The sequence below is a fragment of the Urocampus carinirostris genome, chromosome 3, assembly GCF_059441175.1.
Source record: "Urocampus carinirostris isolate Australia breed hairy pipefish chromosome 3, RoL_Ucar_1.0, whole genome shotgun sequence".
NCBI classification, from domain to species: domain Eukaryota; kingdom Metazoa; phylum Chordata; class Actinopteri; order Syngnathiformes; family Syngnathidae; genus Urocampus; species Urocampus carinirostris.
Genome location: NC_142351.1, coordinates 15,074,200 through 15,101,795, shown reverse-complemented (window position 1 = coordinate 15,101,795; position 27,596 = coordinate 15,074,200). Strand labels below are relative to the sequence as shown.

General features: G+C 40.9%; 1 protein-coding gene across 2 annotated transcripts in view; it reads right to left on the bottom strand.

Annotated features, from left to right (window-relative positions):
- Nucleotides 1–27,596, bottom strand: part of LOC148368899 (cadherin-4-like) — a 452,029-nt gene that overhangs the window by 12,856 nt on the left and 411,577 nt on the right. The window contains exons 14-17 of one of the 2 annotated variants that reach the window (XM_088330807.1): nt 25,860–26,096; nt 24,773–24,912; nt 24,528–24,692; nt 13,393–20,241 (exon numbers count right to left, since the gene is read on the bottom strand). In XM_088330807.1, the coding sequence (XP_088186933.1) occupies nt 20,035–20,241; nt 24,528–24,692; nt 24,773–24,912; nt 25,860–26,096 (749 nt within the window). In that variant the 3' untranslated portion in view covers nt 13,393–20,034. Of the gene's footprint in view, nt 1–13,392; nt 20,242–24,527; nt 24,693–24,772; nt 24,913–25,859; nt 26,097–27,596 lie in introns of those variants that run through there. The other variant, XM_088330808.1, reaches the window with a different exon arrangement.

Here is a 27,596-nt window from a genome sequence, read left to right as displayed (position 1 = left end):
CAATTCTTTTTCCATTTTTTTTTCCTTGTATCTTTTGTTGCATAATACTAACATTTTTGGGGGCTTATTTAGTCGGTTGCACGATACAGAACTGTATTTAATTTCATTTTTTTAGTGGAAGTTCAATGTTGGCAACAAGATTGATTTGATATAATTGAAAATTATTTAAATGAAACACAAACTTTTTTAATTCCTTTTGAAAAAAAACCTTATTGTGTTTATTTCTTCCCAGCTGCTACTTTTTTCTTGCTTTTTTGTTCTCTATTTCCTTTTTCCTTTTATTTGTTTCTTTTTCTTTTTTGTTGGCTTTTTTTCTGAAGTTTTCCTGCTCTTTTTTTCTCTTTTTCTCTCCTTTTGTTCCTTTTTTCCCAGCTCTTCACTACTTTTTCACTTTAGTATTTTTTGTTCTATTGCCCCCCCCCCTCTCCTTCCTTTAAGTCATTTTGTGCATAATGTTAGATAATATTTGGTCGTGTAGGGAATAAGAAGCAAAAACAACCTGAAGAGCCGTTTGGGACACGAAGGAGCCGGTTCTTTTTAGTGAGCCAAGCCGAAGAAGCCGGTCCTCGAAAAACTCTACTGACTTTACTCAACTCCGTTCTACTTCGACCTTGACTTCAAAATACCGCATTTAGAACACAGCGTTAGGGGAACCCGTGTATTTTTACCTTCATGCACTGTAACTTTGACTTAATTCGCTTCTTAATTAGCATTTTTGAGCCCTGATTTTTGTGAGCTGGCTAGATTTTCTTGTGCGTGGAAAAGCTCCGGGCAGTGCGCAATTGTGCACACACGCAACTTAGAGGGAACATTGGTCACGAGGGGTATTTTCTAACATTGTTATAGTGTTTTTGTATTTTTGTTACATTGCTGCTTTGTTTAGCTGGTCTCTCTTGACTTTGTTTCTTAAACAGTTATAAAGGAAATATTAACATTTATTTTTACTATTGTTAAAGGTGCTTTGCAGTTATATAAGAAAAAATGAAACAGTTTTAGTGCCTGAAATCTTTCTGCTGCGTTTATTGTAATCTTAAAAGGAACTCAAGGGGGATGGCAATTATTTGTCGATCATGACATTTGCAAGAAAAACAATATCAGCTTATGTATCGATACTACCGTATATTCACTTGGATCAGATTGATCCCAAAATTCCTAATATCGTCCAACCCTAAGAGATGGATAGCTGAAGCACGCCTTTTATTTGTATAACATTGATGACCCTTACTTTGTGATTATAGTTGGGCTCACTTTGAACAAGAATCAATTCCTCCTTCAATCAGTCATGTGTGACATGATCCAGTCTTACGAAAATGCATCTATGGATCCATCCAAATTCAGAAAGCAACATGGTGCAGCAGGCAAGCGAAAGTGACAGTTGACTGGAATAATTTGATTCGACCCGTTTGGTCAGTTTTTTCGGTCAAAGGGCAAGGCGGAATTTCTCTTCATTTTCACAAACTTTTTATGGAAATGGTATGTTACGATTTTGTGTTTTCCATGAAAAAGTTACACATTTATTTATCAAATAACCTAAAATCAGAAAGCAGAAGTGTCCAGCTAAAATAGTAATTTACCGCAATACAGATGTATATTTATATAGAGTGTATTTCTGTTTAGTTTTATCTGTTGAGGTAATTAAAAAAATGTGTTTCTCTTCCAAAATAAGGAGACCTCAAAGCGACCCAAAACTTTAAAATGGTGAATAAGGTCAAAAGAAAAGATTTGAAGTATAGGCAGACATTTTTTTCCTCGATAGACAAATAAAATCGCTTTGAACAAAAACCCATCAAACACTTTTTAAAACCGAGAAGAAAATATGTATTGAGTTTTGTAAGAAACTCTGTCATGTCCTGCACGGTTGTCATGGCGCCCAGCTGGCCCCGCCCCTTGACACCGGCTGAGACGCATTGGACTGATTGCTTTTGGAGTGCTTAAACGCTCCTTTTGGGACTGCCCGTTGCCAGACCATTGTTTAACCCTCGTTGAAACCCTGTTCATGCCCGTTTGATCTGAGTAATGCCTAGTTTGTCATTTTGATTGCCTTTGAACCTGTTTTGTTTTTGGTCCGTTTGTGTGTTGGAAAACTTTTCTTTCCTAATTAAAGTGACAGATCATCTACGCATATGAGTTCTGACTTCCTGCTTCCCGGTCCGTTTCGTGACAAACTCAGTTTTAAAACATATTTCCCACAAGGAATTCTTTTATTGCTATTTTTGATTTGCCTGCGTGACCTTTGAATTTAAAAATATATTTTGGAGAGGCGTGGAAAAATATTATACATGATTGAACGCCTTGACACTGAATTAGTTAGTCAGGAGTTTTGATGTGCCTCAGCTGGCAAAGATTTTACCATCTCAGCGGGGAGGCCACCCCATCAGACCCCATCGACAAATGAACTGATTTGATTGGTGTTTATCTTACTGGATGATGCTTGTTCCCAAAAACTCATTTGGCAACTGTTCAAACATCTGCACATTAATTTAGATTTGTGCCAGCATCTTGGACTTATTTTGTCTCCTTTCAGTGTATCCAAATATGCACATCATTCTGCAGCATAAAAAAATACCAGCCATCGTACTGTGCTGTCACCTCTGTGGTAGTCTGTAGCCGCGATGAAAAAAAAAACTAGACGGAATTTGGTGAGTTTGTTTACGTCCCATAGTGGCACGGCGGATGAGTGGTTAGTGCATCCGTGGCACAGTTCAGAGGTCATTGGATCAAATCCAGCTACCAGCCTTCCTGTGCAGAGTTTGCATGTTCTATCCGTGCTTGCGTGGGTTTCCTCCGGGCGCTCCGGTTTCTTCCCACATTCCAAAAACATGCATGTCAGGAAGTGACTTCAAATTGTCCCGAGGTGTGAATGAGCGAGTGAGTTTCTGTGTGCCCTGCGACTGGCTGTCCACTTGTTTCAGGTGTCCCCTGCCGCTTACCTACCTACTGACCTACCTACTGACCTACCTACCTACCAAAACTGCCCAATCCATACACCGATACATCCACACAAACCCAAACCATTAGCCCCCACCCCTCCACGCAACCCTAGCCACCAATGCAACCATAAAAATATTCACCCAACAACACCAACCTAACCTAACCAACCACGCCAGTCTGTCCGTGTCCCTGTCTGCCAGTCTGTCCGTCTGTCTGTCTGTCTGTTCGTCTGTAGGTCTGTCCGTCTATGGATTTCGAATGCTATTGTGTAAGTTTTATGCATGTATTACAATTGTCCAGCTACAAGCTTGCTGTGTGTGGTCTGCATGTTCTCCTCGTGTCCATGTGGATTTCTTCCGGGCACTCCAACATTCCAAAAACATGCATGGCAGGTTCATTGATGAATTCAAATTGTCCCTAAGTGTGAATGTGCGAGTGAGTTGTCTGTGTGCCCTGCGACTGGCTGGCAACCAGTTCTGCCCGAAGATGGCTGGGATGGGCTCCAGCACCCTTGCGACCCTACTGAGGATAAGCGGTGCAGATATCGGATGGATGTTTTAAAAGGTTGCTTTGATGCACTAAGAACCACTTTGCTCATGGTGACAGATTTTAAGCTTTAAATCCATTTTGACATCTCATTTTATGATTTGATGTATCACCCGATTATATATTTATATTTTTACTTGACTACTTTCTATGTAAATTTACAAGGTATTGTACCTAGTTCGGGCTAAGAGTAGTCATCCTTTTCATTTCCCTTGTCATGTAGCCCTAAATGGCTCAGCACCGTCAAAGTTTATTCTTTAAGAAAAGACTCAATAAAAAGGGTGTTTCAAAGTCCTGGGCATATTTCTACATTGCATATAAATTAAGGATATCAAAGCACATCCGGTAAATTAAGAAAGTTTGTTGTCTCAATTTTACATGGAGTTCAATCTTCAATGTGACATTGATCACATGGCATACATTAAGCTGATATTTACATTCTTGCCTAGCATTGCATTGTCAATTAAATGAAATCATCTGCATTTACATAGCGCTTTTCAAGTCAATGAAGAATTCCCAAAGCGCTTTACAATGTGCTTCACATTTACCCATTCATACACACTCAAGCGCCAATAGCGGCCGTGCAGCCATACAAGGCGCCAACCTGCTTATTGGGGGCATTAGGGGTTCAGTGTCTTACCCAAGGGCACTCCGACATGTAACACGGATGAGACGGGATTCGAACCTACGATCTCTTGATCTCTCAGATGAGCGCTCTACCTCCTGAGCTAATGCCTCAATGGTTGCAACAGAATCTGTCATTTGTGCCATCAGCTCATCCACGTCTCTTGGAATAGGGGCATTGACACCAATCCTTTCACAAATCCCAACAAAAATAAATTGCATGGTGTGAGAACTGGAGATCTGGGTGGCCGGGACATGAGATTGTGATCATTCTGCTATGTCTGTCAGTGTTGTGTTCGGAAACTGTCTAACCTGGGGCTCCAGTTTGGTGGTGCCCTGTTCTGTTGGAAAATGAGGTCACCAGACAGGTGTTTCACCCCATTGACTTTTGCTTTTTCAAATGAGAATGGTCCGTAGACAGCTTTCTTCAACATTGCACAATCCACGGTCACCTTTGGGGATTTCTCCAGAAGTTCAAGTGGGTTCTCAGTACCCCATATGTGAGTGTTTTAACTTTTTAACTTTGCCATTTACATGAACAGTCGCATCATCGCTAAAATCAAGCTGGTCTTCAAATGAGTCATCTTCCATCTTCTGTTGCATTGCAATGTCAAAGTCATGAAGAGCTTGTTTAGCAGTGTCCTTTAACTGTTGGACTTATTGGTGCTTGTAAGGCGTCATGTGCAGGCTTTCTAGGACTCTGAAGTTCCCTACCTGCTCTTTTCATTCATCTACAGGGGCCCGGCTACAGAGCAGTTCCAACCTGTCCAATCACATCTTCTGAAGTTGAGTGGCGTCCCACTCTTTTAACCTGGCACATGCACCCATCCGTTCTGAATTTACCATTCCATCTCACAATGGACTTTGTCTCTTGTGGCTCCTTTCGGGATTTTCTGCCAACTGCATGTTAACCAACAATCTATTATTCAGTTTTTGAAAATTTAAGCACAAAAAACACCTTTTCTGGTTGAGTGATCACCATTGATGGGTGTAAAAAAAAAAAAAAAAAATCAATAGCCTTACAATAAACGTTCAAGCTTCGAGAAGGAAAAACTTTGATCTTACTAAAGTTTCATAGCTAAAGCGAAATGAGGACTTTATCTGTGCCCAAGACTTTTGGAACACCCTGTATTTCTTCTTCTGGTCCTTTTCAAAGGCAATTTTTTTCCCCTCCTGGAAAAATGTAATTCATTTGACTTATCATTTCAATTTGACGTGTACAATTGTGTAACTTGAAACTCAGACATGAAAACAGATGTAGTTCATTGTAAAATCCTAACAGTGCGCATATTATTGGCCACTAACAATTGGTTTATCAACTGAAATTAGAGTTGATGACTGTTCGTAAAACTGAAATAGAAATAAAACGGTTAGTATTTAGTGCCTAGCGAAGGTGTTGGTCTCCCAACAACTTTTTGTCATTTTGCTTTCTTTCAGGCATCAAACTTAAATCTAAAAAACTGAAAATCTTTTATAAGATTCTACAACGTGTGAGACACAATGGTGAAGTGGAACCCAATTCCAGGTAGGAATGGAAAAGTTCAAAGCAGGAATTTGACTTCGCAACATTTATACAAAACTCCCTGAGTCCCGTGCGAGCATTAATATGAAAATGGAGAGAGTGAAAAAACACTCCAAACCTAACCAAACCTAGCCATCGTTCTTAACTTTTAGCCCAAACAAGGAGAAAACTAATCAAAGAAGCAACTGAGAGGCCCGTGACCACACTGAATGCCATGCAGACATACACATATAAGGTGGGACAATATGTGCAAAAAACAACTTTCACCCACATCACCCAGAGAAAAAACATCTCCACTGTCAAACCTGGTTGTGGCATCATCATGGGTTTGCTTTTCTTCAATAGTGACAGTTAGATTGTTAGATTTGGTGGGAAAATGAATGGAGCCAAATTCAGGGCAATCCTAGAAGAAAAATTAGTGGAATCTGAATAAGACCTGAGTATGAGGTGCAGGTTCACCTTCCAACAGAACAACAACCCTAAACATAAAGCAAAATCTACAATGGAATGGTTAAAACTTACATTATAAAGGTGTTACAATGTCCAAGTCCAAGTCTAGACCTCAATCCAATAGAGCATTCGTGGAATGATCTAAAAACTGCTGTGCACAAATAATCACCATCAAACCTAAAGGAACTTGAGCTCTTACTTTATCTGAGGAAGATTGGGCAAATATTTCTGTTTCAAGATGTGCAAACCTCATAAAGACATACCCAAAAAGACTTGTTGCTGTGATCGAAGAAAAGGAGGTGTACAGTATTAACTTAAAGGAGGACAATATTTTGCAACCTCTACTTTTCTTTCTTTTGTTTTTTTGTTTTTGTTATCACTGTCATGATTTCTGATTCGGGGCACCTGCGACTGCCCCGTTGGCGCCAACAGCCCTAGTCGCTGATTGGTCCCCTGACTCTTTTTAAACCCCCGGCTTCCAAAAGGAAGCTGTCAGACCGTCTGCGAACCTACGCTTTCAGCTAGGCAAGCTCTGCAGACATTCTCCTGCCCTGTTTTCTCCTGCCTGATACCTGTTGCAGACCTTTTTTTCTGGACTTGTTACCGCCCTTGCTCCCATGTCTCGGCTATCAACCAGCTTTCCCGCTGCCTACGACTATCCTCGCTCAACACGAGAGTGCCACTTCCGCGTTCCTGCCATCAGCTACCCGTGTCCGACGATCATGGGATCGTGGAAGCAAGCACTGCTCTCTATCTCGTTAAAACTGAGTAAAAACGAACGCTATTGGGTCCTGTTCCCGTTTCTGGCTTGTGACGAGCACTGTATTAAATATTGGGTACATTTGGTTTCTTTTCACAATTGTGCTTCACGTGTTGCTGATTCTTAGAAGATACTTTGAGTATTTTCTCATAATTTACACCAATTTCAACCAAATTTAAAAGTGCTCATCTAACACTTTAAACCAGGAGTCCCCAAACTTTTTCGTGTGAGGGCACATAACTTTTCCCTTCTCTGATGAGGGGCCGGGGTCATTTTGTAACTTGAAAAAGTGTGATGATTGCAGGAGTGCCTAAATGTAAAAATGTATTGTACATCTCACCTGCAAAATAGATGGTAAATGTCAGTCTCACACGACACCATTTACTTGTTGACATTAAGAGTGATTTATTGAACAAGTCTCATTAAATCACGTGAGGTCCCGTGAGACTTGCCCCCAACACCCTTCTTTGACCTGTGAGACTATGTCATCTAGTGGTGATATACTAGTACTTCACTTTTTCTGTTTTACAAAACAACATCAAAATCCCCAAATATAACATTTTAACTAGTCAGCAACCCTTGTTGCGCCGTATAAAATAGTTACTAACTAATAGTTAATAATGAAAATAGTTCATAACTAAGGAACATTTTATTGCAAAAGTCAAACTTTATTATCATATACAAATACAAATATATGAAAAAAAAAAATCAAAATGCTTTCTGGTATTGTTCAGGGGGCCGGACCAAATGTGGAGGCGGGCCGCATCCGGCCCGCGGGCCGTAGTTTGGGGACCACTGCTTTAAACCAATCAGGAGTGTTACTTTACTATATATTTTTATATTGTTTGAAATATCATCTATTGTCTTGTCCACTGTTCATTCAATTGTCAGCTGTAGTTAAAATTAATTTGGACTGTGGTGTTTCCTCCGTCAATTTTACCACTCATCAAACCTAAAACTAGTCCAGGAGCTTTTCTTCCCCCTGCCTGAAAGCATAGGTGCTACAACCTGCATACAAATCTGCAATGTTTCATTGAGATTGTCGCGAGTGCTTTGAATGCTTGAGGCCCAGGTTTAATTCCAGCTAGCAGTCTTTCTATGTAGCATTTGCATGTTCTAGCAGTGCATTCTGTATTCGCCCCACTATCCAGAAATATGCATGTCAGGTTGATTGGCAGGTCGAAGGGTATGAGCGAGAGTGTGAATTGTTGTCGGCATCTGTGTGCCCTGTGATGGCTGACAAACATTCCTGGGTGTCCACTGCCTTAACTGGGATGGGCTCTGGCATCCCCGACAGGACAAATGGTGGAAAATGGATGGATGGATAATGCAAATAATTGCATACTGACTACAAAGTTATAATACAAGACAAAGTAGAAGTAAGGAGTTATTATCAAATATATACCACCTCTACTCTAAAAAAGACAATTATCACAATGGATGATTCCATTAATATTTGCATGGCAAATGACAACATCTAACTTGAATATGTGCCATCGATTGTTATTCTTATTTTGTCCATGGGGTGGCACTCATTAGTTTGTAGGTATATAAAGGTAGGAATGCTTACGTTGTCAGACAGGTATTTGACCCTTAACGGCAAAGTGTTTTGAGCGCAATACTATGCTAATACAAAAGCTGGTTTGTCTTGGTAGTCATCAGATATGAATGGACTTAAAATAAAAATGAATGTTTTTGTTAACCTGGAGACCGTTTTAAGTGTCATTACTTAGGATCAGATTAAATCAACAATAAGTAGCTCCAGTCACGTCAAAGAAAACTTTATTCATGTTTATTTGTATAGGCCTTTATAACAAGGAGTCTCAAAGGGCAGCACAGACCAAAGATTATTGCAAACTACAGATTATTATTGGACTATCCCCTGATCTAAAACCTATATGAGGGCAAGGAAAAACTCGAAAACCTTAAAATGAGGTAAATGACGAAACCTTGAGAAGGGACTGCACATGATGTAATCCCCCTTCCAGCATGGCCAGGCTGCAATGGATGTTGCAACAACAAATAACAAACAGGTATTGTCAACATAAAATATAGGTTATTCATAGGCTATAGAATAGAAGTGTGTTTTAAACTTAGATTTAAACAGTTCCACCGAGGTTTCAGATTGAATCTCAGGCCGCAGACCTGAGTAGTTCAGTATTGTGCAGGACTCTTTTAATAGATTAAATCCGGGTTTGAGACAATGCTGAAAAGCAAAAGAGAAAATTAGACACACTTTGTCAAGACCTGCAGTTTTAAATATGTTGCCAAATCTAGGCACCACTCCCAAAGCAAAAAAACCCACTCTAACCTTCTCTTTCCTGACTACCGTTTATCAACCAGAGTGTCGTGATTGCCTAAGTGAATTCACCTGGGGCAATCGTTTGGCGCGCTGGAGCGCACTCCCTGATTGGCTGACGTTCTCCACTTAAGCGGTCTGCGTCCAGAAGGACGTCCGGGTATACTCTTTGTATCCCTGAGTGTTTCTCCAGACTACAAGGTACCCACGACTCCTCTTGCCTGATTCATGCCTGCCTTCCGTTTTTGACCTGTTTCAGTTCCACGTTTTGCGATCGACTCTCCCGCCCCGGCCATCGACTTACCTGCTCAGCTGTACCGTCCGTCCACCCTTCACGGAGCTGCCATTCCGCCCGAAGAGGCTTACAACCGACAAGCGTCGACGTCCCAAGCCAGCTCCAACAACTCTTTAAAATAAAAGCACTTTTGAAACCAACGCTATTGGATCCGAGAGTCCGTTCAGGTTCATGACACAGAGAACATTTGAGGAAACACCCATACCAACGTTGTTTAACCTAAAATTGTCATGATTACTGATTCGGGGCAGCCGCGGGTGGCGCCAACAGCCCTGGTTGCTGATTGGCTCCTTGCCACTTTTTAAACCCCCCGTCTCCCTGTTACCGGCGTCCGATCGTTGCAAACCTTCAGCTCCCACTAAGGCAAGCCTTTCGGTCCTGACTCCCTCCTGTTTCTTGGCTTCGACCTGTTTCCATTTGACCACGTCTCTGCTCCTCCACCCCAACAACCCGACCTGTTTTCCTGTCTTCGACACCGCTATCGCTCGCCACAGAAGTGCCACTTCCGCGTCCCGAGCGACCTGCTCCCCGCAACCAACAATCACTTCGTCTCCTTCTCAACAAAACTAAGAAACAAACGCAATTGGGTTCTGTCTCCGTTTCTGGTGTCTGACAAAAATAAAAGTGTGGTTCAAGGAAATATGATTGCACTCACATGTGGGGCGTGGATAAACACCCGCTCAACTGCAGGAATGCTTCTTAATTACACCTTTATACCCAGTGATCGAAAATCATCGGTGAGCTCCTGGATTAAAAAATCCCAAATTAAAATTAAATTGTGCAAAGGTTTAAATTAGCTGAAACTAATTTATATTATAAATATCAAATATAACACCACATTTCCAAATTTAAAGTGAACAGTTTCCTTAAAAAATAAAAGAGCAGAAAAATGCTTTTGAAATGTTAAATCATTAGCACTTAAATAAGTGTTTGTGCATTATTTTTTCTCACTTTTAAGGTTGGATTTTCTGAAGTAAATAAATTGGAGGAAAATATAAATGCAAATGCACATTTGATAAACACTACAAGAAATTAAATCTCAATTACAAATTTAGGGGGAAAAAAAACTATAAAATAATAGTCTGTGGTTTGCAATAATCTGTGGTCTGTGCAGCCCTTTGAGACTGTGATTAAGGGCTATACACATACACATAAACATGACTTGACTATAATCAAGTCTTACAGCCTTTAATCATAATTTAACCATGAGCGTCCAAAAGATACTCAGCCTTTCAGCTAAGGTACACTTTTTAGACTTAATTTATTCGTCCGGCACCATCAGAGTGTTTTTTTCCACCATGAGCTAAAATTTGACAGCTGTGATCTAAATCCTAAGAAATTAACCCCCCAAAACACACTAATAACATCTCACCAGCGTGGCTACAAAAGGGAGGGATCTTTAACAGTAGGCTCGGCTGTTGAGTTTGTAGGGTCCAGTTTAGCAACACAGGCAACTTAAAAACAATGCAGATTCATGTCATTTACCACATAGCCATGGCTTTCTCTGACATCATCGAAACATGTTAATTGATTTTACTGACCGGCAGCAGGGCAGCTGAGTGGTTAACGCGTCCGCGGCACAGTTCTTAGGTCGTAAATTCAAACCCAGCTTCCAGCCTTCCTGTGCAGAGTTTGGATGTTATCCCAGTGCTTGCGTAGGTTTCCTCTTTTATTGAATAAAAAGTGGGCGGCATGGCGGATAAGTGATTAGTGCGTCCGCGGCACAGTTCTGAGGTCATGAGATTAAATCAAAGTTTGCATGTTCTCACCATGCTTGCGTGGGTTTCCTGCCGAGCACTCCAGTTTCCTCCCACATTCCCAAAAAAATGCATGTCTGATTAAGTTTCCGGTCCAAATTGTCACTCGGGGTGAATGAGCGAGTAAGTTGTCTTTCTCTGTGTGCCCTGTGATTTGTTGGCAACCAGTTCAGAGTGTCCCCTGCCCATTTTCTGAAGACAGCTAGGATTGGCTCCAGCAACCCCCGACCCAAATGAGGATAAGCAGTGCAGATAATGGATGGATGATTTTACTGACAAGTTGGTATAAGTGGAAACTATATTTTCTTTAGTGTAGTTAGTATAGTGTCACTATCTGTTGACATGGCCAAAGCAGATGTCATGTCCTGCACGGTTGTCATGGTGCCCAGCAGGCCCCGCCCCTTGACACCGGCTGACCTGCATTTTCCTGATTACTCCTATGGGTACTTAAAGGTGCCTTTTGGAACTGCCCTTTGCCAGATCATTGTTTACCCTTGTTGAAAACCTGTTCATGCCTGTTTGATACCTGTTTATTCTTGTTGTGCTTGTTGGACTTTGTTGCACTCCGGTGTAACATTCTGAGAGATTCCTGCAAGTTCTGTTTAATCCCGTTAAATGCCTAGTCTGTAGTTTTGCCTGCATTTGAGCCTGCTTTGTTTTCTTTTTGGTCCGTTTTTGTGTTGGACAACTTTTCTTTCTCAATTAAAGTGACAGATCGTCTACGCAAATGTGTTCCAACTTCCTGATTCCCAGTCTGTTTTGTGACAGCAGAACCTTCTTCATGTTAAAAATTAGCTGCGAGCAACAGAGACTGGCATTTATGGAAGGAGAGGCACAATCTGATCTTAATGTTGGAAATCGGGTCATTATGAGCAAGAAAATCAAGAACTTGACTTTTACCGGGTCAAATTGAAAATATAATCTATACTGTGCAAGCTGCTGGGCTACTAAACCTTTGAGAAAGTCACAAGTTAATTTTAAACAGTTCAATGGTCATGAAAAACCAACCACAAAAAATCTTCCTCTTTTCAAATAATGCCAAAAAATTGATTTACATTGGGCAGCACGGCGGATGAGAGGTCAGCGTGCCCTAAGCACAGTTTTGATGTCATAAGATCGAACCTTCCTGAGTGCAGTTTGCATGTTCTCCCCGCGCTTGCGTGGGTTTCCTCTGGGCGCTCCGGTTTCCTCCCACATTCCAAAAACATGCATGTCAGGTGAAAACCAAATTGTCCCTAGGTGTGAATGAGCGAGTACATTGTCTGTCTCTCTGTGCCCTGCAAATGGCTGGCAACCACTTCAGGGTGTCCCCTGCCCACTACCTGAAAATAGCTGGGATGGGCTCTCGCACCGCGGCAACCCGAGGATAAGCGGTGCAGATAATGGATAATTTACGTCTTAATGAAATTACAGCAAAAATATGAGAAAAAAATGGATTGGCTTTAATTATCTTTTTGTCATGAACCAGAGCAGGATCAGGACCCAAATGCGTGACGTTACTCACACAAGCCTTTTATTTTACGGGAAACAGGGAGTCATGCACGTGAGGCAGCAGTCTGGCGTGAAAGGATAGGAAGCCAAAGGTCGACGAGATCAATACCAATAGCCCGAGTTGATATCGGACAGATGGGGTTGATACTGGACAGGACGGGACAGACATGATAGATAATGAAACGGGATATCGAAAATAAACAGGACATACTAGACGGGAACAAAAACTGGAGAGAATAATACACGGGACAAAAAATAGACGGGAACGAAACTGGAAACCAATATTAAACAGGACAATATAAACGGGAGCAATACCGGACAGGAAATACCAACAGGAAAACAGAACCGAGTCAGAACCCACGTCATGCAGGGCAGAGGTCCGTTGACGGACTGACAAGGAATGAATGAGAGCACTGAGTTTAAATAGGAATGAAGCCAATCTGTCAACAAGCCGCAGCTGGCGCCACACGGGCGGAGCCAATTGGGTGCCATGGCAACTGTGACACTTTTTCCCTCAAGTAATGTCACGGAATCTCATTCAACACTGTATTGGTAGATACAAAAAGAAAATGAAAATCCGTTTTCGGTGGGCCCTTTTTCCAAAGTCTTTATTCCCAAATTGGACCCGTGGCTCAAAAAGTTTGCCCACTGCTTAAATAGACTGTACAAGGAGACACCCTCACACACACATGTAGACAGAAACCAAAGACAAATCAGTGTTCTTATAAGGAGATGTATTTTTAATTTATATCACACAGTTCTGAACAAGATTCTCCAGCTCAGCTTCTATTTTACAATGTTGATCTGCAAGGCAGCGCATGTATACTTTACTGTATTTCGAAACCAAGATTGCGGTGGCACTACAAACACACGCTCAAAACAACATTGTGTTTTTTTCCCTTTTCCTTTTTTATACAAAATGTGTACAAACACCAATACAAAATGCTTGTGCTGCTGACACTTTACAAAAAACGTTTTTTACAGTAGACACCTGTGCAATTTTCAGAATAACTTCATCTCAAACTATGTGGACGTGGTAAGCCAGAAGTCCTTTCAACCTCGGTCATGCGGGTTGCGACATGTTTTCACGTTGGATGGTAATTGTCAAAGAACTTCTATTTGGGCATTAAATAATAATAATAAAAAAAAAACATGCAAAAAGTTCCAGTCATACAATAAACTTGGTCTGTTTGGCGAGCAAATACTATTTTATTTACATATGGACTTGAGCGATATTTTTTGTCAGGAAACTACCGCTTTTGCTGTGACGGATGCTGAACCCTTTCTTAGCAGCTCCCGCTTTGTCCCCAGATAAACTGTTCCATCATTCTCCACTCAGTTGAACTGGTGTTTTCCAGTTACAAATGAATAGTTCCAGTTCCTCCATTAAAATCACCCAGTCAAGAAATATGTGTTGTGATGTGTGGCTTGTCTCTTACTAACATCAAGAAATCTCATGAGGGATCATAAACAAAGAACCTCTCTATTGTCCTCGGAGCAGTGTTGGGACTAACACTATACAGAGATTCATGTTGCTGGAATACAATTACTTTTCTTGGTAACGAAGACTGTAACGCGTTATGAACAAAATCTTGTAACTGCACTGTCATTACTACGTTGTCAGTAACAGGGTTATTTTAGCTACGTATTTTATGCATATCATGTATTTCAGTGTCCCCTGATCGCTGAATATGCCTTCATCATACATGTTGTCACATACGGCCCTCAATCCACCAGCTAAGTGTTAAGTGGGGTGGCATTTTTATATTTAACCAAATAGCTTATTTTCCGCACTATAAGGCGCACCTAAAAGCCTTTATTTTTTTCAAAAGCTGACCATGCGCCTTATAATACAGTGCACCTTATATATGGATCAATATTAAGTCGCAAAGTCTTGCAACTAAGGCAAGCAGCCGCTGACTAGATTTTCCCCCGAAGGCGAAGTCGTCCGCGGTGTATGCTAGGATTTATATACCGGTGTTTCATTTCCTAACCAATGTGTCAATCATCATTTGAATCAGTCACTGTTGGCTAAAGTTATTCGGAGGTAAAGGGGGCGGATCCTTTTTAATCATTTACAGGCTCGCATAGGCTAAAAGGGCGAAAAAAAGCCTGCAATTGGCCGAAAAAGATGAATGTGAATCACACGTTGGGTTGCACTACGGCATAGAGAAAACATTTTTTACTATTCTGTATTTGTAAATATTTTACTCTCCTGGATTTACTACACTCACGGTTGTAAGAAGACCATGGTTACGTATCATTATTGAACGTGATGGCTGCAAGAGAACTTAGGTGAGGTATGCGGCTTTATATTTTCCCAGTATCTTGTTTTAGAACGATCTTGATGTTTCTGTGATGAGTCTATTTTTAAACTAAATTCAATTCAAAGTGTTTTTTGTCATATGCACAGTACAGAACCCGATTCCCTGCACAATAAAATTCTTACTTTGCTGTCCACACAGTTGCTAGCAGATAATGGAAACTAATAAATGTTTGGCATTTCTTGAATCCCAAGACGTTAACCTTCCGAATGATATTTGGAACGATGCATTTGAGTGATTGGTGACATCGTACAGACACTGTTTCCGTACATGTCTGAGACACGTATTTGCTTCTTTGCAAGCTTTCGGAATGTTAAGGGACTAATAAGTTTGACTGAACTATCTGACTGTTTTGTCAACATTCCCATTGTAGCGCCTTATAATCCGGTGCGCCTTATGTATAGAAAATATAGGACCAAAAACTATTTTTTGGGGGTGCCCTAAAACTCGGTGCGCCTTATAGTGCGGAAAATACGGTACAACTGAATACAGTTATGTCAGTGCCATCTTAAACACAGAGTACGAGAACGAGTTTAAATGAGAATGAGTTTCTCCTCATGTAGATTTTCACCACCAGGGTGTATATACTCAGATGAAAGCTGGATTCATAATTATAAAATACTGAAATCATGGGGTCTGCATTATGCGCATATTTGGTTGTGTGTCCCCAATAGCGAATGGTGGGGAGCATGTACTGAGGGGGGCATTGCTTCTACAGAAACAACGAAACAAAAGGTAACTAACTATGCAAACGTCAGCACGTACGTATTTCACAGTAAAAGTGGGCAGAATTTTAGTCTTTGTACACGCCAAATGTACCCAGTTAAAAATATGGAAAAATATGTTAGCCTGGAGAGGGACGGGCACCACCAGGCTGTACTTGCCTGAGACATACGAAAGGGAAATTTTGCTCCTAAGACCCTATTGGTTAAGGGATCCAACCAACCAACCAACCAACCAACCAACCAACCAACCAACCAACCAACCAACCAACCAACCAACCAACCAACCAACCAACCATCCATTTGTAAAATTAACTTTGCAACACACCATGGCTGGAGGAAAAAGAAAACATCTGTGCTATACTGCTGGCTTCGAGCTAAAAGTGATAAAGGCAGCTGAAAAAACAAGATACCTGGAATCAGCGAGAAAGTTTGGTTCAAATGCAAATGTGAGACAATACAAAAAAAGGATATATCACTGGAAATTGCACCTATGGCCAAACATGCGAACAGGGGATATAAACATAGGACCAATAAATGGAGATCTTGGAGTGGTTTGAAGCCGAGAGACAAAATTGATATGGAGCGTCTCAGCTAAGTGTGTCTTTGGAAACTCTCAAGACTGCACAAGCCAAGAATTATGAAGTGTTCACTGCTTCCACGGCTCGGTGTACACATTTTCATCTATTTATTTTATCATGTGGCTAGTTTAAAGCAGTTTCAGGGGGCCAGCCTAAATGTGAGTATATAAGTAAGTCACTAGATACTTTCAGAGTAACGCACTACTTCCGTGTCAGTTATTATGGGGTAACTGAATTACATTTTAAATAGAGTAACTAGTAACTGTTACTAATTATTGTTTTTCAGCAACGCACCCAACACTGCATTGGGGGTAGACAAAGCCAGTAATTGGAATTTTGGACTTTGCAAATGGATCAGAACTGCACTGGGACAGCACTCACATATGTACAGTAAGGCCTATTGGAGTATGTGTGTGTGTGTGTGTGTGTGTGTGTGTTGGACTGTACAAGTCGGCTTAGAAACGACGGACGGCTCGGCCGATTGGGTTCTTCTCACCATGGCTTTGTTGTGGTGAACGCGACCTCACCAATTTGCGTGCACTCGCTTTCAGGAAAGTGAGCGAAAACACGCAGTCTTAGTGAATCGTGTCAACAAATGTATAAAAAAGCTTCGGTATATACAACATTTATGTGTGAGACGCAAATCACAGATAGCGGAGAAAAACAGCTGTGTTTATTCTGCAAAGCTATTTTGGAGGAGGACTAGCGGAGCTAATCCGGTAGTGCCGACCTTCCTTGCCTCAATGCTCCGATTCCAGTTTAAGCTGACAGCGATCAGGAACATCGTAGCTGTCCAAGTCTTGGACTGCAAAGTGCGGTGTGCACCTGTTTGGTTCTGAACCTTGAGATTCGGACCCTGTTGAACTTGTTGATTACAGCAAAATCTCATTTTCCCTTTCCATCAGCGGCAACGTTTGTTTCTCACGTCTCGTCACAAGTGAATAAAAACGAGATGATGTATTATCTTTTCTTGCAAATGAGCGCGTTTGAGGAGATGAATCATTAAAGTTCTCCTCCAGGAATTCATCAATTTACAGCAAATCCATTCATCTCGCTTCCAGCTAACCACCGCAGAAAAGTGTTTTCCGCCCACTCTTTTCCGAACCTTTTTGTATGTTTGAATAATTTAAGCACAACATTCGCAACTCGTCATTGCGGTTCATCCCTTGGAGTCGTGTAAAATATGATGACACAAGCCCATGAGCACAGCTGCTGTTTCATTAACTTTCAAGAAAACTCGCGCTTTAAAAAATAGTCTGCTTAAGAGCCCATTTGAACAAGTCAACTTTGATATAGTGCTTCGTGACTTCATAACAAACTTTTGCTTGCTCAAAACTTCTTTACGAAAACTCTTGAACTTGTAGCCAAAAAAAAATCATTTTAGACGGATGATGTAGTGCATCTGAAGAGAGACTGATGGAGGGGCTGCGGACTTCTTGGCTGAAGCTCAAATCCCTTAATCTCAGTAAGCACCAACATTTTTTTATATATATACATTGCTAAGCTGCCACAGTCAGTGAATTGAAATGAGGAACTCTATCATATTTTCTGGACTATAAGACTCTAATTAGTTTAAGTATGTAATAAGTTCGAACAAGAGTCAAAAAATTAAAAGTCAAATTTCCTCATGGCACAAAGACCATGGTGTTTAAGAACACAATTTTGGTTTCTGATGTCGGTAAATATGATGTTTGTTTTCAAGTAAGAAGAAAAAGCCACCGTTTTTTGGGGTGGAAGCAGACAGCGCTATTTCGACACAAAGACAAAGAAAAATCCAACTATTATTTGGGTAGGAGAAATCAATTATAGATTTCCTCATAGACAAAAAAAGCTGCTTTCAAAGACATAAAAGATAATAGGGCTTGTTTTTAGCATTGAAGGAAATTAGGCTAGTTTTTGGCGGACTCAAAGAACACCATAGAGTGACAAAAATGATGAAAACAATTGTGTATTTTTTATATCATCATCAAAATAAGAAGAGCGAGCCTGTGTGTTGCACAATGCATACATTCTCAGCCAGTGGAGCAGCACCTGGACCTGATGCAGCCCATTGTTTTGAGCCTACTGCATCACCTGGCTGATTTTAGAGAAGATCTGTCATTTCTTTTTACACAATTTCAGTTATTACTTATGCAAATTGTTGATATTGGCTATGTTTTGTCTATTGTTACGTATGCAACATCCGATGCAGCCTAGTTTTAGACCAGGTCTTTAACGCTTTAAGACTCGGTGATTATATGGTATGAAAAAAAATTACTTGACTTCTACGACATTTTAACTCTTTAACCTAATTCGCTATGTTAAGAGAGGAAATGTGGACAGTGATCAGTGCTTTAGACACATTTGAAGATTTGCTTTTCATGCAAGAAAGAGCCCCTTGCGCTTTTCAATTGGTCTGGCTGGATTCCAAATTTCCTGGCCGATGGAAACATTGTCGTGGTTTGCATGAATGGCCAGCCAAAAGTCCTGACATAACATCCTGTACCTTTTTTCTATAATGATGGATGAAAGAGCCAGTCTATTGAACAAAACCCAAGAAATTTGGTCAAATTTGAAGCCTGAATGCATGAAGTTTTTTTTTAATTAGTTAACGCAATTCCTGTCTAGATAGATTTTTAAATAAACGTCTCATAGTCATCTATTGTGAAAATATACATTCTATTCTATCCTATTCTGCATCGTGTCATTCCTTTGTAAACCTTAAAGGAACAGCCACCTACAAAAAAAGTGGAACATATAGTCCAGAAAATACAGAATCCAACTCTTTTAACTAGTCAGAACAATTCAATTTATATGGCGTATGCTCTTAATTTTTGTTTATCAGAAGAAAACTGATATCTAATTTTTTGGGTGCTCGGATAAACATTAAAACCAACCAATCTCAAAGGCCAAGTATCCCTTATTGACCCTCAAAGGACAGAACATGTGGCAGCGGAGCAGGCCAAAAGTGTACAGCACAAAGCAAGCTCAAAACAAACACAGCTGCTTAAAAAAAGCAACCAAAAACAAAGACTCTTCTCAACCATGCTCCCATCTTAGATCGCTTTGTTTTTCTATCATAACGTCATCTTAGGGCTGTCGACTGTAAATAATCGCAAGATTTTAGGAATCGAGCACTTGCACTTTGCGCAGCTAACGTAGCCCAAAAGACAATGGCAATGTCTGACTTAAAGGGTCAGGAGAATGGAAATTAATCCTGAGTTAGAGGGAGTCTGATAAAATATGCACCACTGAAGGCACTTTTTTTCAAACAACGGTGCTTCTGTTCTAAGTAATTCAAGTTCAAGAGAGAATAAACTGGGGCCCTACATACAGGACTGTCATATCTGGGTTCTTGTTCTTTTTTGTCTGCTCCCCCCAAGACAAAGACGCTCAAACTTAAAGCTTCTGGAGAGAGGCTGGGGCTGATGGCAAAAGTTTAGTGAAAACCTTCTGAAACGAGAAATGACTCTTGTTGTTGTGTGGAAAAGAAAAAAAAAGCCACAGAAAAAGGCACAAAAAGCAACCTGAAAGAAATGACTGATATTCAAAGTTGGCCATCAATGTTCACGTGAAAAACTACAGACTCAGGGATTCAAAGCTTTTGTGTCAGTCATAATGTGTTGGATTGATTGGTTGATTGTGAACTCATTTATTTTGGGAAATAACCGTCGCTGTTGGCTGCAAAAAGAATGGCAGGCCAACCGACGGAACACCAGTGTGTGTGGGTGCAAGTGTGTGTCCGAGTGAGATTTAATCCTCTTCGCCGCCTCCGTACATTTCGGCCAGTTTCTTAAAGCGGGGGCCCCATTCGTTGAGGTAATCGTAGTCTTGCTCCCCCGTACTGGAAGAGTTGAGAGAACTGACCGATCCTGTGGTAGAGCCGCTGCCCTCGTAGTCAAACACCAAAAGGGAGTCGTAAGGGGGCGCTGTGGGGTCGTTGTCTGCAGCTCGCAGTCCCTAAAAGAAGCAAGGTGAAGAAATGGCAGGATGCATTTGTAAGAGATACAAATAATTATATCATTAAAATATATAAGCTTATTAGTTTAAGCTGGTCCATAGCATAGACAACTATTTTGGTTTTCCAGAGTGCTCAAGAGTTGATAATTGAGTCAGTGTCATGCTGATAAAGTGAAACACCCGCAAGGAACCTGTACTCAATGCAGTCTTTGCGTGTGTGTGTACATATGTGTATGCGCTTTATTGCAAGCCCTATAAGTGTGCCTAGTAGTCATTGTAACCAAATTCAGACTTGCCTTTGGCGCAGATCGTGCCAAAAAATTACAACCTGACCCAGGTCGAGCCCAAACGTTTAACTTATTTTGCAGGACTGAGACCGAAGCAAACGCAAAAGTTCACATTTTATTCATGAAGACTCAGAAGGAGTAATGATTATTATGATAAAAAAATCAGATTCAGATTCAGATTTACTTTATTGTCATTCGTGTACACGTGTATACAGAACGAAATGTCGATACATCTGACCCGCACAGTTTCTTTGAACGTCAGCCGGGATAGATAAGATTAACCATGTCTTTGTCAGAATTTTAGCGCAACAGTTCGTCATCTCGCGGTTCGATGCCACTTCCAGTTGTTAAATGGTCCATTTTATTGTCCAGAGAGCGAACGTTGGAGAGGAAAATGGATGGGAGAGGCGTTTTGCAGGGTTTAGCCTTTAGCCTAGCTGTTAGCCCGGCCCGACAACCTCGCTTCCTCGTCCGGCGGTCACGCCGCTGTCTTGCCACTCTGCTTCGCTGCTTTGTAGGCCGCTGGGTCTTGTTGACATAGCAGTCCGTGGCTAATAAACACTCCCGAGTGGTCGTAGCACCGAGCGCTTGATGTCTGGATGATCGCATATCCAGCAAAAAAAAACTGCGATCGTATCTTAATCTGCAGTTCGAGCCGACTTTGTGCACCATCAAAACTGATTTGAAGACTGGATCTTATGGCCGACGTGTAAAAAAACGATGCGAGCCGATGCAGCCGCAGCCGAACAGGGGCGCCGCCATGATGAATATCTTTTGAAACATAATCTAAGTCAAGCAAGATTGTATACACATTTGCATCTTTTATATTTCTGTGTCTGCTGACTTTACATTGACCAAACATTTTTCAATATTCACAGGTTTTGAGGAATCTTTTGAGGCCGTTTTGACAGGTTGAAAATTGGGCCATGCAGTATGTCCTTAAGAATCTATCGCAGCACTTTAAGTGTGAGAGAGGCAGAGAGACAAATAATAACAAAGACGGGTGGATGATAATGCTATGAAAAATGTCAGCATGCTAGAAGCCCTGCCCAACCCAAGCGTAATGATTGAGATTTTAGACCCGAGCCGGGACGTATTTTGGGTTGGGTCTATTCCTTCACTGGCAGACCTATATGAAGGGGGGCGAGATTCACTTAGATGAGCGAAGATCATCTCAACAATACAAAAATCAAACATGTCAAATTGTGTGCACTAAAATGAGGCTTATTCGGAAAAGAAAATTGGTTCTGTACACTATCTGCAACATCATTTTGCTCAATTATGGATACTTCTGCAAAAAAAAAGATGTGCTTTAAAATCCATTATTAAATGCTTGTTTAGATTATGTCAGATTTGGTCAGTTCTAGACTTGTGATGTATTTGCGTATTACTCAGTTGCTACAATAAAACTTTTCAATATCAAACATATACATTGATAGGTTTTTGTTGGTTCAATGTTCTGATTCTTTGCATTTAACTATATTACCCTTTATATTATCAATTTATAGACAAAAAGACAAGAAAAATAAAATGTATATGTACATGCCTGCATGTTTATGTATTTATAAATGCATCTGGTCGTTGCTTTTTTAAAAATACATTTTCTTTGTCATTTTTTATTTCTTTGCATGAGTGAAACACTTACAAAAAAGTCCCCAAAATGAGGTATGTATATTTGAAAAAGCAGCAACGATATAAGAAAAAGTGTGTGAAAAAGTGTACCTCGTTTTTTTTGTGATTGACCTCAGAAATATGGCAAACAAAGCTCTAGTTGGGTAAAGGCGGTCAGAAAAAGAGTTCAGATTGATAAATGACCCACACAAGGTAGACACAAACAATTAGAAGAGGGGTTAATTAAACCAATTAGGGTTTTCTTGGACTTGATCTGGCCGGCAATCAGCTCACCATTATTCGCCAGGCATTTTATCTCGCCCGGGCTGTACCCAGAGGTTGCATTGCACTAAATTTGGGCCTTACTCTTCCCTCCCCTCATCAGATAAGGGTGCACTGCTTTCCGTCAACCATTCTATTTAGAGTTCATTTCAGACGGAAAACATCTCTATTTTCTGCTAGGCTTTTTGGTGCACGTCGGAAGTCACATTGACTAAGTGAGGTTTCCTCCCTATGCCTTCCAATCTCAGTTAACGTTATTTACAAAAACATGCATGTTCGGTTAATTGGCTGGTCCAAATTGTCTCTATGTGTGAATGAGCGAGTGAATTGTCTGTCCCTGTGTGTCCTGCAACTGCCTTGCAACCAGTTCAGGGTGTCACCTGGCCACTGCCCGAAGATGGCTGGGATGGGCTCCAGCACCTCGCGACCCTACTGAAGATAAGTGGTGCAGATAATGGATGGATAGTCACTTTCATTTGAACATCCCCAAAAATTGGTGTCGACCTGTGACAACATTAAACCACTTTTGTTGGACCCATGCACTGTTTACACACGTGGATGCACGTGACATCACATGAAAATTATCAATTGGTAGAACCAAAAAAATCAAATACAAAACATTTTTCCTCCTGGCCCTTTTGCCAAATCTTTTAACCTAAAGCGGCCCACCAACCAGAAAGTCTGCCGACCCCTGTGTTAAAGCCTCCGGATCATTTATCTCCCAAAAATGTGTATTTTCAGGCACTGCTTAAGCGGCACTCTCATCTAAGAATGACAAATGAGCGTCACTGAAGAGAAGGCCTGGCGGGTGATGGGGACTCCATCCACTTCAGCAAGCGACAAACAGATCGAAATCGAAAGTGCCAGCATCCCATGAGACCCGGTGGGTGGCAGGAGAGTTGCATGTTTTGTGTTAGTGTTTTACCTGGCAGCTGGAACCAGATCAGGCGTGTGTGCATTTTTTTTTGTGTGTACGAGTGAGAGACAAGGTTGGATGGATCAAAGCTGAACAGCTGCCAACACCTCTCTAGTGTGAACATGCTGTCACGAGTCTGTCAATCAGCATTTTTCTCACATCAGAGTGCCGACATTCAAGTCATGGGCACGCGTGTTTTGTGTTTGTATGTGGAGAAAGTTTTGTGATGAAGGAAGCTGTAAACTAACCGAATTGGTACTCTCTGTGGCCGTTAGGAGTGGATGGTACTGATAATTCTGGTTTCAATACGATCTGAGAAATACAGGGTAGTATTGATCGATACTGATACTGTCTCATGTTAGTTTAAATGTACAATTAGCACAGTAAAACATTTTAGGCACTGAAAGTATTTTATTGAAATAATTAGGATAAGGTTGTTGTAGTTGGCAAGTTTAAAAAGCCTTTCTTCTATCATTGGTTCCTGTGTACAGCTTGATCCAGATGTATGTTTCTAGTCTCTATGAGCATTCACACGAATTTGGTTATTCCAATCGCCTTACAGGATGATGATAGGAAAGTTGAAGGAATTCATCTACGAAATGGAAAGATACTCTTGGGTCTATGTGAGACAAACATAGCAAGAATCCGCACATATCCAGAAGCAGACGTGGAAAGCGATCCCGACCTGGTTATAATGATCTCCCGCGTTTGCCTTCACATAATCAAGAAGTCATATGATCCATGGATCAAGTTTAAGAGCAACTGAAAGACCCTCATGTAGTTGAGAGTATTCAGACCTTTATTGGCGGAGGGTTTGCTCTTTTGCTTGCCTTGGACAACGATATTGAAACCCCCAAAGTTACCAGAGGTTAAGCACACACATTACAGTTTTTTTAATTGAAACAAATCCGGCTTACGACTCTTTGTTGCCCTTACTTCTTATTGGCTGCATGGATGCACCAATCTTAGGACAATAGTATCTATCCAATCCAAGTACTTGCTTAGTTTTGATAATAACAATATTTGGATTGATACACCCACCCGTAGTGGCTGTAGTAGAGACCACATTTTTCACATTGAACGTGAGAAAGAATTGTCAAAATCGATGGCGAGGGGATGCAATACATGCTCAGTGCTGCTCTTATGAATGTAGGTCACATACAGTATATTCAACATGCTCGAGTGCTCACCTCGTGGATAAAGTCCCCGATGTCACCCGGGTGAGGCACAACAGGCCTGATAGGGTATTGCGACTCCGATATAATGGGGCGTTCGTCTACTCTGCGCACGCCAGGGGGTTTGCTGATGATGTGGTCCAAAGAGTCGGGTTGTTGCAGCTGGCTCAGGTCGTAGTCCTACAAGCAGCACAGGCGTAGTCAAGCTACAGGAGGTCAGTTTAAAGTGCATGCCACGTTTTTTTCTCCTGGGCTCTCACCTGGTCCTCTTCGCCCCCTCCCTCTTCATCGTATTTCAGTATGTTGTCCCTGACATCATCCTCAGGGTCAATGAGCAGCTGTTTGGTGTGCCTCTCCTTCTCCCGGCGCTTGATCCACACCACAAAAAGCAGCACCATGCCTGCAAAGACACATTCACAGGATCGAGTGTCAAGGCTGTATACCTGTGCTGTATAAAACAATCCAGTTCCATTTTTCATTAAATACCAGCCATTAGAGATGCAGGTGCTTGAAGGATGCATCCAAAATAGCAAAAACCTCAAGTTTATTTTTACTGAGTGCCTACTTTGATACGTTAAAATTCAGAAATATAGAAATATATATATATATATATATATATATATATATATATATATATATATATATATATATATATATATATACTGTATATATATATATATATATATGTTTCAGCACGGCGGCGCAGTGGTTAGCGCGTGTGTGGCACAGTTCTGAGGTTGTGAGATCAAACCTCCTGTTTGGAGTTTGCATGTTCTCCCCATGCACTCCGGTTTCCTCCCACATTCCCAAAACACGCATGTCAGGTTAATTGGCCGGTCAAAATTGTCCCTAGGTGTGAATGAGCGGGCGAGTTGTCTGATCCTATGTGCCCTGCGACTGGCTGGCAACCAGTTCAGGGTGTCCCCTGCCCACTGCCCGAAGATAGCTGGGATGGGCTCCAGCACCCATGTGACCCGAATGAGGATAAGCGGTGCAGATAATGGATGGATGTGTATATATATATATATATATATATATATATATATATATATATATATATATATATATATATATTTATATATATATTGACAGTGTAGGAAATTCTAGCATCTTTCAGAAAAAAAATACTTATTTTGGAGCATAAGCAACACCTAGAGACAAATTCGTTTACTGATTGCAGTAAAGAATACTTTGTTTCAATCCTAACAATTTTCAAAATTAAAACTAAAAACATTCCTACAGTAATGAATTATATTTCATTTACAATATCTATGCAATTATCAAAAATGTTTGTTGGAATTTATTAGCTCTTAAAAGGCTGCAAGTCGTTTTTTGACAGATACTCACTGAGCAAAATAATGATGCATATCAGGATGGAGATGATTGCACCAGTCCCCAGCCCAGCGGCAGCCACGGCACCCACAGTGGTGCAGTCGCCATTTGTATCGCATGGACACACTTTGACTTTGATGATGGACCTGTTGGACAAGGTCGGGTTCCCTGAGTCGGACACGGTGATCGGGACTTCGTACATGCCTGGCTCCAAATAGACCTGGTAACGCAGACTGAGGCGGGCATAGTTTCCTGTGCAGATCAGGGAGAGCAAATATTTGAATATAATTCATTGACAGGGTTCCTACAGCTTAAGGCAAGTTAAATTCAAGACCTTTTAAGACTTTTAATGTCTTTTGAAATCAAATTTAAGACAAGGTTGACAAAAAGAATAAAAACACAATTGAAACAAACAAAAACAAAAAAAACTATGAATATTGTTCGCCGTGGCGAAAAATTAATCGGACAGCCACTTCTCATTCAATATACACTTACCCGTGGTCCATGGTCTCTTAAAAACCCGACTGAAATCCAATCACCGTTTTATTTTGGTCATGCGATGTTGCCACATAAGTATATTTTTAGTGCAAACAAATATACATCTTTTTAGGCTCTTCACATTTTTAGGACTTTTGAAAATGTCAAATTAAGGCCTTGATTTTAGAATAATGAATTCAATGCTTTTTAAGACTTTTTAAGAATTTGCGGAAACCATGATTGAACAATTGAACAATGCAGGACTTGGTTCATACCAATTTTAAGGGTAAACACAGTTCAAGGGTACATTTACTTGTTTGCTAGAGGTGCTCAGGCATTATGAATCTTAGGGTTGGGTAGGGTTACTTTAACTGGATTACTTTCAATTACTTTTGGATTACTCCAATACCAAATATGCTAATAAAAGACAAAAGAAACTAAATATGAATAAAATGATGACCCAGAACACGTGGTAAGCTTTCTCTCCTGGCTTTGATCTCTTTGATCTCCGGCAAAACTTACATAAAATGCGACAGAGACAAAATTAAAATAAATCTAATCAGCTTGCCAACATCACTTTTGCCGTTTCATGTATTCCATTACTCTCCAAGCCTGCACAAAATTTTGTAATTTTATTCATATTTAGTTTCTTTTGTCTTTTATTAGCATATTTGGTATTGGAGTAATAATAATAATAATAATTTCCTTTGTATTGTCATTCTTTGTAACAATGTACACAGAACGAAATGTCGATACACCTGACCCGTTGTAGCGAGCCGATGCAGCCGCAGCCATCAGAGGGCGCCGCCATTTTACCAATTAGGTATGACTCGGCCGAGGCGCGAACCAGCGACCTCCCAGTCTCAAAGCGGGCACACTACCATCTTGGCTACTGAGCTGGTAATCCAACAGTAATTGAAAGTAATCAAGTTAAAGTAACCCTACCCAACCCTGATTATGATTGATTATGTACTTCAAAGAATTTCAATACATTTATATGTTTTCATGCACGGTCCAAATTGTCCCTAGGTGTGAATGAGCGAATGAGTTGTCTGTCCCTGTGTGCCCTGCAATTGGCTGGCAACCAGTTCAGGGTGTCCCCTGCCCATTGCCCAGAGATGGCTGGGATGGGCTCCAGCCCCCCCGCGACCCTAATGAGGATAAGCGTTACGGCTAATGAGATGAGATGAGAATAACTATGAAAACATTTACTGACAAATACAATGACTGTTTCATCATTTTAAGTTAAATATTGTGTTAAGTATGGGAGCAAAG